This window comes from Schistocerca cancellata, chromosome 2, assembly GCF_023864275.1.
Source record: "Schistocerca cancellata isolate TAMUIC-IGC-003103 chromosome 2, iqSchCanc2.1, whole genome shotgun sequence".
NCBI classification, from domain to species: domain Eukaryota; kingdom Metazoa; phylum Arthropoda; class Insecta; order Orthoptera; family Acrididae; genus Schistocerca; species Schistocerca cancellata.
This window is the reverse complement of record NC_064627.1, coordinates 703,479,789-703,497,517: the sequence shown is the minus strand read 5'-3', so window position 1 is coordinate 703,497,517 and position 17,729 is coordinate 703,479,789. Positions and strand designations below refer to the sequence as shown.

Sequence of the window (17,729 nt, the reverse complement as noted above, 5' to 3'; positions counted from 1 at the left end):
TCTGCGGTTATTTCACGCAGAGTTGCTTGTCTGTTGGCATTGACAACTCTACACAAACGCGCGACTGCTCTCGGTCGTTAAGTGAAGGCCGTCAGCCACTACATTGTCCGTGGTAAGAGGTAATTCCTGAAATGTGGTGTTCTCTGCACACTCTTGACACCGTGGATCTCGGAGCACAGAATTCCCACTACCATTCCGCGTTTAAAATCTGTTAATTCCCGTTTTGTGGCCGTAATCACATCGGAATCCTTTTCACACGAATCATCTACTTACAAATGACGGCTCCTCCAAAGCACTAATTGTTACGTTTCATCACCACTTCCGGACACCAGTGTTACGACTTGGGCTGGCTCGCGTTGTAATCCGGAAACCGAGTGACTGGTGAAGGTGAGTGGTCCGGTGCACGCTCGGAGGTGTCAGTGATACACCGTTGTTTACAAATACCTACACTGGCCGAACAAAGTTTACCAAGTGCACGTTCGGAGATGTCAGTGATACAGCTTTATCTGTACATATGTTCACTGATCGAACAATGTTTACAAAAGTTTAGCTACTTCAAATATGCTGGTTGCGGTCGAGCGCGGAGCGCACGTGCGTGATCGAATGCTGACACCTCGTCAGCACGTCGTGACAGCACTGCCGCAGGTCGGTGCCTCGGATGCAGGCAAAGCTGCAGACGGTGGTGGGCCCGATGGGCGCAGCGCTCCGGGCGTTCTACGGCGGCCCGGGTCGGCTACCACCTCAACGCTGTCGACGATCGCCCCTTCTTGTGCTCAGGTGACGTCAGCCGACTGTGTTCCAGGATGCCGTTTGTCGTGCAGAGAGGCCCTGGCTCGATCAAGATTGTATCAGATGTTCACCAGTGGGCCAGGAGCCTGCGCGTACACGCCTCCACCGCTCGGTACGGAGATGGTAACTTGTAGATCTTCCTCGATGATCCAGTAGTGGAGGAGGGCTGACCGCTCACCAGCCTTCTCATCCGCGATTTGGCTTTTATCGTTCATATTATTGTTGTTTATAAACCAATCGACAATAATGATATGTCAAATTCAAATGCAAGAGCGGGTTCTACCTACAAAACGGCTATAGCACCTTTCTTTTCTGAAGAGCATATTTTACATTACACAAAATAAAAAAAGTATCCGTTTTGTTTCAACCGTCCCCATACCAGGGGCGGTTGAGACATTGATTGGGATCAGTTGAAACACATGCAAATAACACAAAATATAGACTAATATTGCAACTTGTTTTATTTAAAATAATTGCGAATATTGCTCCTATAGACAGAGCATAATGGAAGTGGGCTACTACACAATATGTGTCATGTAATACAATGTCAAGTGATGAGTTTGCTAGTACTAATCCTGTTAATCCACGGCTAATTCTGCTAATTCTAGTGATATGCATAATTATGGCACTATATGATAAAATTAATCAGTCTTCAAGGTTTTAATACCCACAAAGACATTTCCAAATAATATTTGACAAGTAATGAACATTACGAAGAAACTAAAAGGAAATATTTCTTCAAACAAACTTACAGAATAAAATTTTTACTTGGGGTCAATCTGAATATTCAGAGTCAAAATTGTGGCAAACATAGCTAAGTCCACCTTCTGTGCATTCTTCGTGAGCCCACTGTTTACAAGTAATACACTGAATCCACTTTTCTCCGGGTCTGCTCTCTGAATATGGCGATAAGCAAACAATACAGTAGCAGTCTTCCTCTTCTGATGACATTTCCTGCTGAGTATTATTTTTTCTTCGTTTTGAAATTTTTTTTTCGTTTTCTTCCATCCAATCTTCTCTTCACTTGCTTAGCTTTTCTACGTTTCAATCTTGCTTCATGTTCAATTCTTATCTCCTCTTTCTCTGGGGTGTCAGTGTAAATTGTTGACTTTCTAGTTTTTCGCCCTTTCAGCCTATTACATTTCCTCGGGGGTGCTTTCGGTAAAGGCCGTACTGCTTCCGGTGTAAATACAATAGCATCATTAGAAATTGCTTGTGTGCTTGTAGAGAGTCTCGGTGAAGTTTCCTGATTGATAGGCCTAATGCTGCTGCACAGTGTAGGTATTTTAGGTCTATTCGAAGTTTCTTGACGTTCATCAACGTTTTCTTGCTGGGTTGATGGAACTGGTGAGCTATTAATAGCCTGTTGTTCAACTGTTGTCTCTGCTACTAGGCCTAATTCCTCAGTTAAAATAGGTGACAGGCCTAATGGTGGTGTTTCATCTTCAGGTGGATTTTCATTAATTACAGGAACAACTGCAGACTCAGCTGTATTTCCAGGATTGGGTCTATCCGTTACAAATGCAGGAGCAAAATCGAGCTCACAAACAGCTGCCTGTTATATGGGTAAATTTCCGTTTTGCGAAAGCCGGCTTGAATGTTGGAAGACGTCAGAGCGAGGGGCATATCAGACGCTACAATCCCCGGAATGTCGTAGATTGACATTGTTTTTCCTGGATGGTTTCGCATCCACGCATCACAGGTCGAATTTACAGCCTTCTTGAAAGGGCCATATGCAGATCGATCGAGTGGCTGGAGTTTGTGGGAACAGTGGGGAGGGAAAGACATTAAGACAAAGCCATTGTTCTTGCAAAAATCCAGTGCCTCAATATGAATGTGTGAGGAGTGGTTATCAAGTATGAATAACTCTTTGAGACGGAGATACGAGGTGCATTCAAGTTCTAAGGCCTCCGATTTTTTTTCTAATTAACTACTCACCCGAAATCGATGAAACTGGCGTTACTTCTCGACGTAATCGCCCTGCAGACGTACACATTTTTCACAACGCTGACGCCATGATTCCATGGCAGCGGCGAAGGCTTCTTTAGGAGTCTGTTTTGACCACTGGAAAATCGCTGAGGCAATAGCAGCACGGCTGGTGAATGTGCGGCCACGGAGAGTGTCTTTCATTGTTGGAAAAAGCCAAAAGTCACTAGGAGCCAGGTCAGGTGAGTAGGGAGCATGAGGAATCACTTCAAAGTTGTTATCACGAAGAAACTGTTGCGTAACGTTAGCTTGATGTGCGGGTGCGTTGTCTTGGTGAAACAGCACACGCGCAGCCCTTCCCAGACGTTTTTGTTGCAGTGCAGGAAGGAATTTGTTCTTCGAAAACATTTTCGTAGGATGCACCTGTTACCGTAGTGCCCTTTGGAACGCAATGGGTAAGGATTACGCCCTCGCTGTCCCAGAACATAGACATCATCATTTTTTCAGCACTGGCGATTACCCGAAATTTTTTTGGTGGCGGTGAATCTGTGTGCTTCCACTGAGCTGACTGGCGCTTTGTTTTTGGATTGAAAAATGGCATCCACGTCTCATCCATTGTCACAACCGACGAAAAGAAAGTCCCATTCATGCTGTCGTTGCGCGTCAACATTGCTTGGCAACATGCCACACGGCCAGCCATGTGGTCGTCCATCAGCATTCGTGGTACCCACCTGGATGACACTTTTCGAATTTTCAGGTCGTCATGCAGGATTGTGTGCACAGAACCCACAGAAATGCCAACTCTGGAGGCGATCTGTTCAACAGTCATTCGGCGATCCCCAAAAACAATTCTCTCCACTTTCTGGATCATGTCGTCAGACCGGCTTGTGCGAGCCCGAGGTTGTTTCGGTTTGTTGTCACACGATGTTCTGCCTTCATTTAACTGTCGCACCCACGAACGCACTTTCGACACATCCATAACTCCAGCACCACATGTCTCCATCAACTGTCGATGAATTTCAATTGGTTTCACACCACACAAATTCAGAAAACCAATGATTGCATGCTGTTCAAGTAAGGAAAACGTCGCCATTTTAAGTATGTAAAACAGTTCTCATTCTCGCCGCTGGCGGTAAAATTCCATCTGCCATACGGTGCTGCCATCTCTGGGACGTATTGACAATGAAAGCGGTCTCATTTTAAAACAATGTGCATGTTTATATCTCTTTCCAGTCCAGACATAAAAAATCGGAGGCCTTAGAACTAGAATGCACCTCGTACATTCTCGTCCTTCTTTAAGTGTTCCAGGAGATTCATATATGTTTCATCCTGCATCCAACCACAGGGATTTGCAGTTCCAGCAGACCCTACTGGCCCACCCCTAACAAAATGGTCTTGGTAACGCACTCGTGGAAAAACGAAGAATGGAGGAATAACATTGCCAATGTCGTTTGCTGCAAAGGTTATTGTCACTAAACTACCCCTTTCAGTTGAAGTTACTGAACCTACTTGACGAGCACCGCGTCTGGCTACAACTCTGTCTGGTTTTTGAACAGTGGTAACGCCTGTTTCATCGGTGTTATATATGTCTTGGGGTTCAAAGTTATGACGGTCCACGATAATGGCCAAATTGTCATAGAAAGCATCAACGTTAGTTTTATTAAAGCTAGTCACCCTTGATAGGTTTGTAGCAGCGCGTAAGGACAGTTCGGGGTTTCTTCTCATAAACATCTGAAACCATTCCTCACCAGCCATTTCGTTGTCGTCCCAAGTTGGAGGTCGTGATAAATTATACTTAATTGTAAGCTCGTGAGCCAATTTTCTCACCTCTTTTTTAGACACCAAAATATATATCAGCACATCGCATAAAATATTTTGATAGTTCTTGTTCTTCTTTAAAAACTTTGTTGGGGGCTCTGTATCCCATGTCTTCATCGTCCTGGCCAGTCGCGTCTCGCTTTCGTATGTACCGGCGCAGGGAACAGTGGTTTATTCCACTCACTACGTAAAGCAGCGGACAAGCATGTGTGTGTGTGGTTTGAAACCTCAAACCACACACACACACACACACACACACACACACACACACACACACACACATGCTTGTCCGCTGCTTTACGTAGTGAATTTCCTGCTTTCACCTCTTCATATGCATCCTTATACTTCGACATATCAACCTGCCCTCTGGAAATCTTCCTCACCCTAACCCTCGGCATCTACAAAACAAAACGAAATAATATATCTACTGTTTCAACCGCACCCACAAAACTTGTTTCAACCGTCCCCAACCCCACCTTTGAAACAAGAGAGTTTATAGGAACGGTAGTAATAATAACGCATTAAAACTAGTCATTATTCCGAATTCTACAAGCTTCATTAAAGGCACAAACACACCCTCAATACTTTGACTTAAATAAAATACACAATATTAGCATATAAGCCAGAAGAAAAGTACTTACTTTTCTGTGTAGAAAAACAATACGTCCTCCCGTACGCGACGACAATGCACGGGGAGCAGCGCAACACTGAGATTCGTGTTCGGAATTGTCGTCCGCTCTTTTATTCCATTAGGCCCCCCACTCCCTGAATAACAGTTCCAGAGATATTAGCTTCGTTTCAACTGTACCCAGTCTCCCCTACACATGCGGTTTTTCAGTTTGTCGATAGAGAGTGCTGCAGCCATGTGACTACAGCACTGCGTACTTGACGTTAATTCTTAATAATACATAATGAACTTTGATACTAATTACAACCATTACTACACTCATGCTCATTAATTAAGGATAATGTTGATACGTGGTGAAACAACGCTCTGATGGGCGGTTTGCGGGTTTAAATCACCTCAGGTTATGACCATGCTGTGCATCTGACCTGCGGTCGTGGCACGGTAGCGCTGGCGGCAGTCCACATACACAGATGTGTGTTGGTGCCTGTCAGAGTACGCCGCAGCGAGTAAGTGTGCAGACATTTTCAGACGTGCTAGTGATGACTGTGTGTTGAAAATGGCTCAAAGAAACATATTGATGAAGTTGTGAGGGGTAGATTACTAGGGCGACTGGAGGCTGGTCAAACACACCAGGTCGTAGCACAGGACCTCCGTGTGCCACAAAGTGTGATCTCAAGATTATGGTAACGATACCAGCAGACAGGAAACGTGTCCAGGCGCTACAGTACGCGACGTCCACAAAGTACACCACCACAAGAAGACCGATATCTCACCATCAGTGCCCGCACACGGCCACGGAGTACTGCAGGCAGCCTTGCTCGGGACCTTACCGCAGCCACTGGAACAGTTGTCTCCAGACACGCAGTCTACAGACGACTGAACAGACAAGGTACTCCGGAGACCTGGAAGGTGCATTCCACTGACAGGAGAGCCCCTAAAGCCTGGTGTCAAGAAGTCAGTACATGGTCATTGGAACAGTGGTCCCAGGTTATATTCATGGACGAGTCCAGGTATAGTCTGAACAGTGATTCTCGCAGGGTTTTCATCTGGCATGGACCAGGTACCAACCCCTTAATGTCCTTGAAAGGGGCATGTATGGAGGTCGTAGTTTGATGGTGTGGGGTGGGATTATGATTGGTGCACGTACACCCCTGCATGTCTTTGACAGAGGAACTGTAACCACTTCAGCAGCTCCGACAGGCACTGGTGCAGGAATGGGAGGCTATACCCCAGCAGCTGCTCGACCACCTGATCTAGAGTATTCCAACCCGTTGTGCGGCCTGTGGTGATCATATCCCATATTGATGTCGGGGTACATGCGCAGGAAACAGTGGTGTTTTGTAGCACATGTGTTTCGGGAGGTTTTCTCAACTTATGACCAATACCGTGGATTTACAGATCTGTGTCGTGTGTGTTCCCTATGTGCCTATGCTATTAGCGCCAGTTTTGCGTAGTGCCACGTTGTGTGGCATCACATTCTGCAATTATCCTTAATTTATGAGCATGAGTTAAATATAATCATTTATTCGTTACTGTTACATAGGTGCTTCGAGGTGTTATAAAATCTGCTTTTTTTATTTTTTGTTACATGCCATTCCTAAAAGTTATTTCTACACTCGTTGTCACTCTGCAAATCATAAAGTGGCACATCACTGCCCCTCGTGACTGAAGTGAAAGTTAGTCAATATATTTGACTACAAACCAAACGCCACACAACTCTGTGAACCGTTGAAAACATTTACAATACTGTAAACTACTAAAAATATTTGTTTGCATTCGCTATTGCAATGTAAAAATAATCATTTTGGTAATAATCTATCGAAATGGTTTCACGAAACTCTCAGAAAAGTTATGTTATTCGTCATCCTTCCTGGTGTTGCAATTGTAATGGCCAGCAGTGTCGTTCTGTGTACTCCATTTTGATGTAATCACTATACAGAGATCTATGTGCAGTAAGATTGTACAATGAGCACGATTCCTGTAGTACTGTCTGGAATATCAGAAAACAGAGGGCGCCGATAAATTTATATAAGTCGCTACTGATATGATAAACTTATAATTTCTGAAGCTGCGCTGTTTCTGGCCTTGCTTGTGAGAGACTTTTGCTCCAGAACACAGACGTGAGCGGCGCACCTGTGCGTGTGTGGCAGGTGACGTGGGCCAAGGTGGTGTCGCTGTTCGCCGTGGCGGGCGGGCTGGCGGTGGACTGCGTGCGCCAGAACCACGCCGACTACATGCAGGGCCTCACCGAGGCCATGGCCGACGTGCTCGAGGAGGAGCTCGCGCCCTGGATCGCCAGCAACGGCGGATGGGTACGTCCTCTCACCGGCCGGCCGCACGCTGCCCGCCAGTTCTCTATTCAGTGTACGAGGGGAGTTCAATAAGTAGCGCAGTGCATTTTTTCCTCGGCCAATTTCAGTTCAAAAAATACGGAATTTGTTGTAGCACAACGTGGATCCTCCCGCTTCAGTCCCTATAGTTTCAAGCGCTTCCGATAGGTGACGGCTTCGAAGCCTTCGAAATGGAGTCTGTAACGTGGGTGCGTTCCAAGCAGGGAGCTGTCATTCAGTTTCTTTTGGCGGAAATCTATAGCATTGCTTATATTCATAGGCGCTTAAAGAATATCTACGGAGACCTGGCAGTGAACAGAGGCAAGGTGATTCATTGGGCGAGATGTCACCGCAACGAGGTCGCGAAAACCTATCCATCCTTCCGCATTCCGCACACAGCTATGACTCCTGCAAAGTTGAAACGTGTGGACAGTCTCATTCGAGGTGATCGACGGATCACAATCAAACAACTCGAGCACAACTTGAGTGACACACTCGTCCACCAGTTGGGTTCCTCGCTGTCTACCAGAAGACCATAGAGGAATGAAGGACCATCTTCGAGGAATCACGCATGACAGTTTTTGTCGAACACTTTCACAGGTGATGAAGCCCGGGTTCGGTAGTTCGACCATGAAACAAAACGTCAGTCCACGGAGTGGCGCCACAGCACCTCTCCTCCGAAGAAAAATGTTCAAAGCCGCAACCTCAGCCGGTAAGGTTATGACGACGGACTTCTGGGACTCTAGCGGGATTATTGTGTTTGATGTCCTCCCTCAAGATGCAACGCTCAACTCTGAAGCGTTCTGTGCTACCCTCAAGAAATTGAAGAAACGACTTCAGCGTGTTCGTCGCCTCAAAAATGCAAACGAACTGCTTCTTCTCCTTGACAAAGCATGGCCTCCCACAAGTCTGCGCATCCGAGAGAAAGCTCAAAAAGTTTCAGTGGCCATTAACAGAAAATTAAAAGTCGTATGGGATGGTAGGAAGCTGGAGCACTGTCACAATTCAAAATATCTGGGGGTCACGCTGGACCGTGCACTGGCATTTAGGAAGCATTGCATAATACGAAACAAAAAATATCCGCCACCAACGACATCATCAGAAAGCTCACAAGTAGCGGATAGGGTGGCCAACCGACTGTACTCAGAGCATTGGCACTTGCACTATGTTACTCTGCTCCTGAATACGCCTGCCCTGTTTGGTACAGTTCTGTTCATGTCAGGCATGTAGATGTTGCTCTCAACGAGACATGCAGAATAACATCAGGATGCTTCAGAGCAACACCTACCTACAAACTCTACAGTGTGGCGGGGAGAGCCCCATCAGATATAAAATGGGAACTAGCCGCGAACATGGAGAGAAGCAAATTGGAACTAAACGCTGCTCACTCGCTGCATGGATACCAACCTCCCCCACGCAGCCTTAAATCTAGGAAAAATTTTCTGTCAAGGACAGTACACCACCGTCAGTGGCACGACAAAACCTGTGGGCAACCAGAAACGCAGCCCGCCCCAATGGCCGAGCGGTTCTAGGCGCTTCAGTCTGGGACCGCACGACCGCTACCGTCGCAGGTTCCAATCCTGCCTCGGGCATGCATATGTGTGATGTCCTTAGGTTAGTTAGGTTTAAGTAGTTCTAAGTTGTAGGGGACTGATGACCCCAGATGTTAAGTCCCATAGTGCTCAGAGCCATTTGAACCATTTTGAACCAGAAACGCAGATATCGCATCAAGGATCCCACCTCCGGCGGCCCTCCCCCCAGACGAAAACCTGCAATAGAAAACATGGAAGTCTCTGAACAGACTTAGAAGTGGTGTGGATAGAACAGAGGATAATATGGCCAAATGGAACTATATTGGGGACTCATCAAATTTATGCGAATGTGGAGCACAACAAGCCACTAAGCACCTGTATAATCGTCTTCAGTTCTCAGTTTCCTGCACGTTGGAGGATCTTTGGTGAGCCAGGGACAATGCCATAGAGATCGCTAATTTTTGGCCTTACATTTAGTGTTTGTAATCTGTTTTACATATAACTATTATTACACTCCTGGAAATGGAAAAAAGAACACATTGACACCGGTGTGTCAGACCCACCATACTTGCTCCGGACACTGCGAGAGGGCTGTACAAGCAATGATCACACGCACGGCACAGCGGACACACCAGGAACCGCGGTGTTGGCCGTCGAATGGCGCTAGCTGCGCAGCATTTGTGCACCGCCGCCGTCAGTGTCAGCCAGTTTGCCGTGGCATACGGAGCTCCATCGCAGTCTTTAACACTGGTAGCATGCCGCGACAGCGTGGACGTGAACCGTATGTGCAGTTGACGGACTTTGAGCGAGGGCGTATAGTGGGCATGCGGGAGGCCGGGTGGACGTACCGCCGAATTGCTCAACACGTGGGGCGTGAGGTCTCCACAGTACATCGATGTTGTCGCCAGTGGTCGGCGGAAGGTGCACGTGCCCGTCGACCTGGGACCGGACCGCAGCGACGCACGGATGCACGCCAAGACCGTAGGATCCTACGCAGTGCCGTAGGGGACCGCACCGCCACTTCCCAGCAAATTAGGGACGCTGTTGCTCCTGGGCTATCGGCGAGGACCATTCGCAACCGTCTCCATGAAGCTGGGCTACGGTCCCGCACACCGTTAGGCCGTCTTCCGCTCACGCCCCAACATCGTGCAGCCCGCCTCCAGTGGTGTCGCGACAGGCGTGAATGGAGGGACGAATGGAGACGTGTCGTCTTCAGCGATGAGAGTCGCTTCTGCCTTGGTGCCAATGATGGTCGTATGCGTGTTTGGCGCCGTGCAGGTGAGCGCCACAATCGGGACTGCATACGACCGAGGCACACAGGGCCAACACCCGGCATCATGGTGTGGGGAGCGATCTCCTACACTGGCCGTACACCACTGGTGATCGTCGAGGGGACACTGAATAGTGCACGGTACATCCAAACCGTCATCGAACCCATCGTTCTACCATTCCTAGACCGGCAAGGGAACTTGCTGTTCCAACAGGACAATGCACGTCCGCATGTATCCCGTGCCACCCAACGTGCTCTAGAAGGTGTAAGTCAACTACCCTGGTCAGCAAGATCTCCGTATCTGTCCCCCATTGAACATGTTTGGGACTGGATGAAGCGTCGTCTCACGCGGTCTGCACGTCCAGAACGAACGCTGGTCCAACTGAGGCGCCAGGTGGAAATGGCATGGCAAGCCGTTCCACAGGACTACATCCAGCATCTCTACGATCGTCTGCATGGGAGAATAGCAGCCTGCATTGCTGCGAAAGGTGGATATACACTGTACTAGTGCCGACATTGTGCATGCTCTGTTGCCTGTGTCTATGTGCCTGTGGTTCTGTCAGTGTGATCATGTGATGTATCTGACCCCAGGAATGTGTCAATAAAGTTTCCCCTTCCTGGGACAATGAATTCACGGTGTTCTTATTTCAATTTCCAGGAGTGTATATAGCTCTGTTAGCCTCACATTGTATCTATAATTCCTTTTGTATGTATTAATTTTATATATTTAGTCTGCTTTTCTCATTACCTATTTTGATGCAACGCTTTTGACACCAATAAATAAAATAACTGGATAGTTCTTCCTAGTCCGCCCTACAGCTTGGATATGGCACCTTCCGGTTACCATCTGTTTGGCCCAATGAAGGATTCACTTCGCGGAAAGCAGTATGTGGACGATGGAGAAGTTTTGCTGCAGCAAGATGTTGGCTCCAACGTAGGCCAGTGGAGTGGTACCATGCGGGCGTTCTGGTCCTCCCACTAAGGCGGCGTTAAGGCCATAGCACTGAACGGACATTGTACTGAAAGACAGGGCTTTGTAGCCAAAAAGGTGGAGAATAATTTGGTGTACTGGAATCCTGAATAAAACCAACCGCCTTTCAGAAAAAAAAACGTGCTGCATTAGTTATTGAACGCCACTCGTAGGAACAAACCAGGTTATACTCACTCTCGACTTACCTTAAACGATGGACTCCAGAAAGGCAAACCTGTATTTATAGTATTTGTAGACGCAGAGAAAGCTTTTGACATTGTTGACTGCAATACAACCTTACAATTCTGAAGATAGCAAGGATGAAATACAGGGAGCGAAAGTTTTTCTACTAATTGTACAGAACCAGACTCCTCGGTTATAAAGGTTGAGGATATGAAAGATAAACATTTGGGAAGGCAGTGCGGCAGGATTGTAGGCTGTCCCTCTTGTAACCAAATCTGTACATTTGGCAAGCAGTAAAGGAAACCAAGCATAAATTTTAACAGGGAATTTCGATGTTAAGAAATAAAATGTCGAGGTTTACCAATGATTTTGCAATCTTTTCCGAGATAGCAAAAGGACTTGGAAGACCATTTGAACGGAATGAGTAGTGTCTTGAAAAGAGGTTATAAGAGTAATATCTATAAAATTAAAATAATGGTTGCTCGAATGCATCCAAATTACATCAGGCGATACTGAAGTAATTAGGTTAGGACTTGAAACACTAAAAGTGGTTGGTGAGTTAAGTCGTGGGAGCGCGATATGCACATACACAGATGGCGGTAGTTTACGTACACAAGATATAAAAGGACAGTCTATTGGCGGAGCTGCCATTTCTACTCCGGTGATTCAAGTGAACGGCTTCCGACGTCATTATGGCCGCATGAAGGGAATCAACAGAGTTTAAACACGGAATGGTAGTTTGAGCTAGACACATGAGACATTCCATTTCTGAAATCAATAGAGAGTTCAATATTCCGAGATCGACAATGTCAAGAATGTGCCGAGAATACCAAATTTCAGGTGTTACCTCTCACCAAGGATAACACAGTGGCCGGCGGCCTCACTTAACGACAGAGAGCAGTGGCGTGTGCGTACAGTTGTCAGTGCTAAGAGACAAGCAACATTGCGTGAAATGACCGCAGAAATCAATGTGGGACGTGCGGCAAAGTATGGCGTTAATGGGCTATGGCAGCAGACGACCGACGAGAGTGCCTTTGTTAAAAGCACGACATGGCCTGCAGCACCTCTCCTAAGCTTGTGTCCTCATTGGTCAGACCCTATGTATCTGGAAAACGGTGGCCTGATCAGACGAGTTCCGATTCCAGTTGGTAAGAGCTAATGGTAGGGTTCGAGTGGGGCGCACGCCCCACGAAGCCACGGAATGAAGTTGTCAACAAGGCAATGTGCAACCTGGTGACACCTCCAGAATTGTTAGGGCTGTGTTAATATGGAATAGACTGGGTCTTCTGCTCCAACTAAACCGATCATGGACTGGAGATGGTTATCTTCGGCTACTTGGAGAACATTTGCAGCTATTCATGAACGTCATGTTCCCAAACAATGATGAAATATTTATGGATGGCAATGCGCCACAATTGTCCGCGATTGGTTTGAAGAACATTCTGGACAGTTCGAGCTATTGATTTGGCCACCCACGTCACCAGACATGAATAACATCGAAAAATTTATGGGACATACTGGAAAAGTCAGTTCGTGCACAAAATCCTGCACCGGCAACACATTTGCAATTAGGGACGATTGTATAGGCAGCATGGCTCAGTATTTCTGCAGGGGCTTCAAACGAGTTGTTGAGTCGATGCCACGTCGAGTTGCTGCACTACGCACGACACGATGTTGGGAGGTATCCCATGACTTTTGTCCCATCAGTGTAAAACATCCTGACAACAGAAAGAAAAGCGCTTCTGGGAAAAGGGAAAAATTGAATGTAAACTTAAATGTTCGGAAATTTTTCCCGAATTCTCTGTTTGGAGCGAAGCTTCGTTCAGAAATAAAATGTGAACGATAATCTGTTCAAACAGGAGAAGAAAAGCGTTTGTAATGTGTTTCTGCATAGTAATGCTGAAGATTAGATGTGTATAATTTATGAAGAGGTACTGAACAGGATATAGGAGGAAAGAAATTAATGCACAACTTGATTAAATAAAGGAATTGGTTAATAGAAATCCTCACGAATCAAGCAAAAGCCAATATGGCGACTGAGGGAAGCGTACGGCGTAAAATTTGTAGAGGGAGACCAAGGTTTGAGTAGAGTAAGCAGGTTCTAGTGGATGTAGTTTGCAGTAGTTTTTCGGGGCTGAGGAAGTTCGTGACGTGCGCTGGATAGACTAACATGAAGAATTGCATCACACCATCTTTGAACTCAAAATAACAATAACAATAACAAAAACTACTACTATTACATTCAGCGATGACGGGAAAAATCTCTACAACCAGTTATGGTGTTGTACAATTCTCATAATTACACTCGATATTGTGACAGTTTTAACATAGAAGAAATACAACACGAATGAATCCAACGCTGGAGGATCAGTCCAACACCACACCAGCAGTAAGTGATTACGTTTGCAGAGACTGGGGCGCCCTCTTCTGCGCATGCCATGTTGAGATCAAATTTCGCAATGTCTGCGAGTAAGTGCGTTAATTCAAATGAGGCAGAATAATCAGGGAAACAGTTGTCACGAACTGACATTTTGTATTCACGCGTGGGAAATTATATTTAATCCGCACAGGAGATATACTGCCAGCTGGAAATAGTCTCAAGTCCTAAAAAAGGAAGGGAAAACAATAACATGACTTAACACCCAAAACAAGTCATGTCTATAAAAATCATTCGTTCAACATAATTGTAATTGGTGTAGTGTCGTTTTTTTTCATCATCGTTGTAATTCGTAACAGTTACTGAGTTCTCCAACGATCATGGATAAAATAATAAATGAATGACTTTGTCAAGATATCTCTATGGTGAAAACAGTGGCAATTGATCTTAAACAATAAAAAGTATGAGCTCCTCCACATGAGCACAAAAAAGTCTGTTAAAGTTCGATTATATGATAAATCACACAAATTTAAAGGTTGTCAATTCAACTGAATACCTAGGGATTACAATTACGAACAAGTTGTTTTGGGAGATACGAAAGAGAAACTATAATCCCGTAGGCGAAAGGCTATTTACAGTTTGTACAGAAACCAGGTTGCTGTTATAAGAGTCGAGGGACATGAAAGGGAAGCAGTGGTTGGGAAGGGAGTGAGACAGGGTTGTAGCCTACCCCCGATGTTATTCAATCTGTATATTGAGCAAGCAGTAAAGGAAACAAAAGAAAAATTCGGAGTAGGAATTAAAATCCATGGAGAAGAAATAAAAACTTTGAGGTTCGCCGATGACATTGTAATTCTGTCAGAGACAGCAAAGGACTTGGAAGAGCAGTTGAACGGAATGGACAGTGTCTTGAAAGGAGGATATAACATGAACATTAACAAAAGCAAAACGAGAATAATGGAATGTAGTCGAATTAAATCAGGTGATGCTGAGGGAATTAGATTAGGAAATGAGACGCTTAAAGTAGTAAATGAGTTTTGATAATAACTGATGATGGTCAAAGTAGAGAGGATATAAAATGTAGACTGGCAAAATGGCAAGGAAAGCGTTTCTGAAGAAGAGAAATTTGTTAACATCGAGTATAGATTTAAGTGTCAGGAAGTCGTTTCTGAAAGTATTTGTATGCAGTGTAGCCATGTATGGAAGTGAAACATGAACGATAAATAGTTTGGACAAGAAGAGAATAGCAGCTTTTGAAATGTGGTGCTGCAGAAGAATGCTGAAGATTGGATGGGTAGATCACATAACTAATGAGGAGGTATTGAATAGTATTGGGGAGAAGAGAAGTTTGTGGCACAACTTAACAAGAAGAAGGGACCGGTTCGTAGGACATGTTCTGAGGCATCAGTGAATCATCAATTTAGTATTGGAGGGCAGCGTGGAGGGTAAAAATCGTAGAGGGAGACCAAGAGATGAATACACTAAGCAGATTCAGAAGGATGTAGGTTGCAGTAGGTACTGGGAGATGAAGAAGCTTGCACAGGATAGAATAGCATGGAGAGCTGCATAAAACCAGTCTCTGGACTGCAAACAACAACAACAACAATTGCATAGTGCTACCTAGCGAAACTAACTGCTATGACATGGAGCTGTGGAGCAAGCACATTGAGGACTTCGCTGGTCATCAGTGCTCAGTTCGAAGTGGACTCGTCACTGAAGACAATTGTGTTCCAGTCAATGAGACTCAGACCAAATAGATGTCTGGAGACGACCCTGATAGCAATAGGATACCAACCTGACTGTCGCCCGTCCTATGGCCCCACAACCTGGAGTGATAGTGTGGGGTCCCACTTCTTTTCATAGCAGGGCCCATCCGGTTGTCACCCGTGGCAACCTTATTGCACAGCAGTGTTATTTACAACAATATTCTACATCCCGTGTTGTTGGCCTTCATGGCGAGCCATCCTTGGCTTTCATTTCAGCAAGATAATGTCCGCCCACGCACGGCGAGAGTTTCTCTTGCTTGTCTTCGTGCTTGCCAAACCTTGCCCTGGCCAGCAAGATCGCCAGATCTTTTCCCAGTTCCTCTTCTGGACTTGGACTGTCTAACTCACTAGTTGCACAGAATTTCGCATGACATCCTTCAGGAGGACATCTAACAATTATGTCAATCAGCAGCAAGCCGAATAACTGCTTGCATATGGGCCAGAGGTGGACCAATGCTTTACTGATTTGCTCAATTTGTGAAGCTCTTCTCTTGAATAAATCATCCAGTTTTTCTGAAATTGTAATTATTTGTTTGTGTATACGTGAACATCACATCTACCGATGTCCATCCCACTGGAATAATTCCTTAGTGATGCATCTCTTTTTTTTCTTACACTCACTTCTCTTTTCATTTCTCTATCAGTCAAGACACTTCGTTTTAGTCTATCACCTTTAACTGCGTGTTATCACCTTCCTCTTTCTCTGCCTGTTCCACCCTTTTCTCTCATGTCCATTGCTGAAAGCGCTCATAATTAAAATCTACCTACTCATAATCTGTTTATTGTCATGCACGTCATGAACGAATATAAATTGTGCGTGTTTTTTATCTGAACAATTGTAATTTTAAATTTGTAAATACAATATAACATACGAGGGTTTACCAGAAACTAATCCACTGCATTTTTTCATCAATAATTCTTTATTGGACATATTGAGAATCACACATACTAAAGAATGGGGTTTTTATCTACACACCCTATTTTTCCACGTAATCTCCTCCCTGTTTTATGGCCATCCTCCAGCACAAAACAAGGACGTGTATGCCCTTTTGGTACCAATCCTTGTCCTAGTCGCAGAGCTGGTGCTTCACTCTGTGAATCACCTCCTCATTGTCGTCAAAATGTCTTGCTCGAATGGCATCCTTTAATGGTCCAAACAAGTGGAAGTCCAAGGGGACTAGGTCAGGGCTGTAGGGTTGATGGGGTAACATTGTCCAACCTTGTTTTGCGATGTGCTCAGCAGTCCTCAGACTTGCGTGGGACTGAGCGTTATCGTGTTGCAGAAAACCATCTGCTAGGTTGCTGTGGCTCTGAAGTCGCCGGAAGCGCATCTTGAGTTTCGTTAATGTTTTGACATATGCATCTGCATTAATGGTACCACCTCTTCACGTCACATCAATGAGTATCACACGTTCACAGTCCCAGAACAGGGTGATCTTGACCTTATCGGTCGAAACAGTTGCCTTGAATTTTTTTTCTGTGGAGAGTAGAAATGGCGACATTGTATCAACTGTCGTTTTGTTTCAGGCTCGAAATGGTGGACCCAGGTTTCATGACCTGTCACAATCTGGGAGAAGGCCTCCTCCTCAGCCTGAAAACGTTGCAACAAATCAAGACAAATGTTTTTTTCTGCACGATTTGTGATCCACCGTTAGACACCGTAGCACCCATCTTGCACACACTTTTCAATATCCAAGAGTGCAGATAATTGCATCCACACTTCCTATGCTGATTGACAGATGCAGTGCCAACTGCCAAGTCGTAATGCGTCTGTCCTCGCAAATATCAGCTCGCTGCAACATTTCAAGTGCGACAGCCGTGAATGGTCTCCCCGACCGCTGCAAATCGTGGAGCTGCACCGAACCGCCTTCTGATGACCTCATCCTCCGTGCCCAGCGACTAACTGTACTTCTGTCGATAGCAGATGCTACAAGCGTTTGTGAATATCCACCACAGTTTATTTCTCTGCAGTGAGAAATTCAATGACGCACGTTGCTTGTAACGTACATAGCCCACAGACGCCATTTTGAAACTGTCCTGCAGCTACGCTATCTATCGGAAGAAACGGAAACTCGGCGCGCTCACACAGAAGACTTCAAATAATACATACGTAATGTTGCGCATTTGTAGCATTGTTTTC

General features: G+C 45.5%; 1 protein-coding gene across 1 annotated transcript in view; it reads left to right on the top strand.

The window, feature by feature from the left end:
* LOC126157897 (bcl-2-related ovarian killer protein) overlaps positions 1–17,729 on the top strand; it is a 102,628-nt gene that overhangs the window by 69,723 nt on the left and 15,176 nt on the right. The window contains exon 4 of the mRNA XM_049916405.1: positions 7,312–7,473. Within this exon, the coding sequence (XP_049772362.1) occupies positions 7,312–7,473 (162 nt within the window). The remainder of the gene's footprint in view (positions 1–7,311; positions 7,474–17,729) is intronic.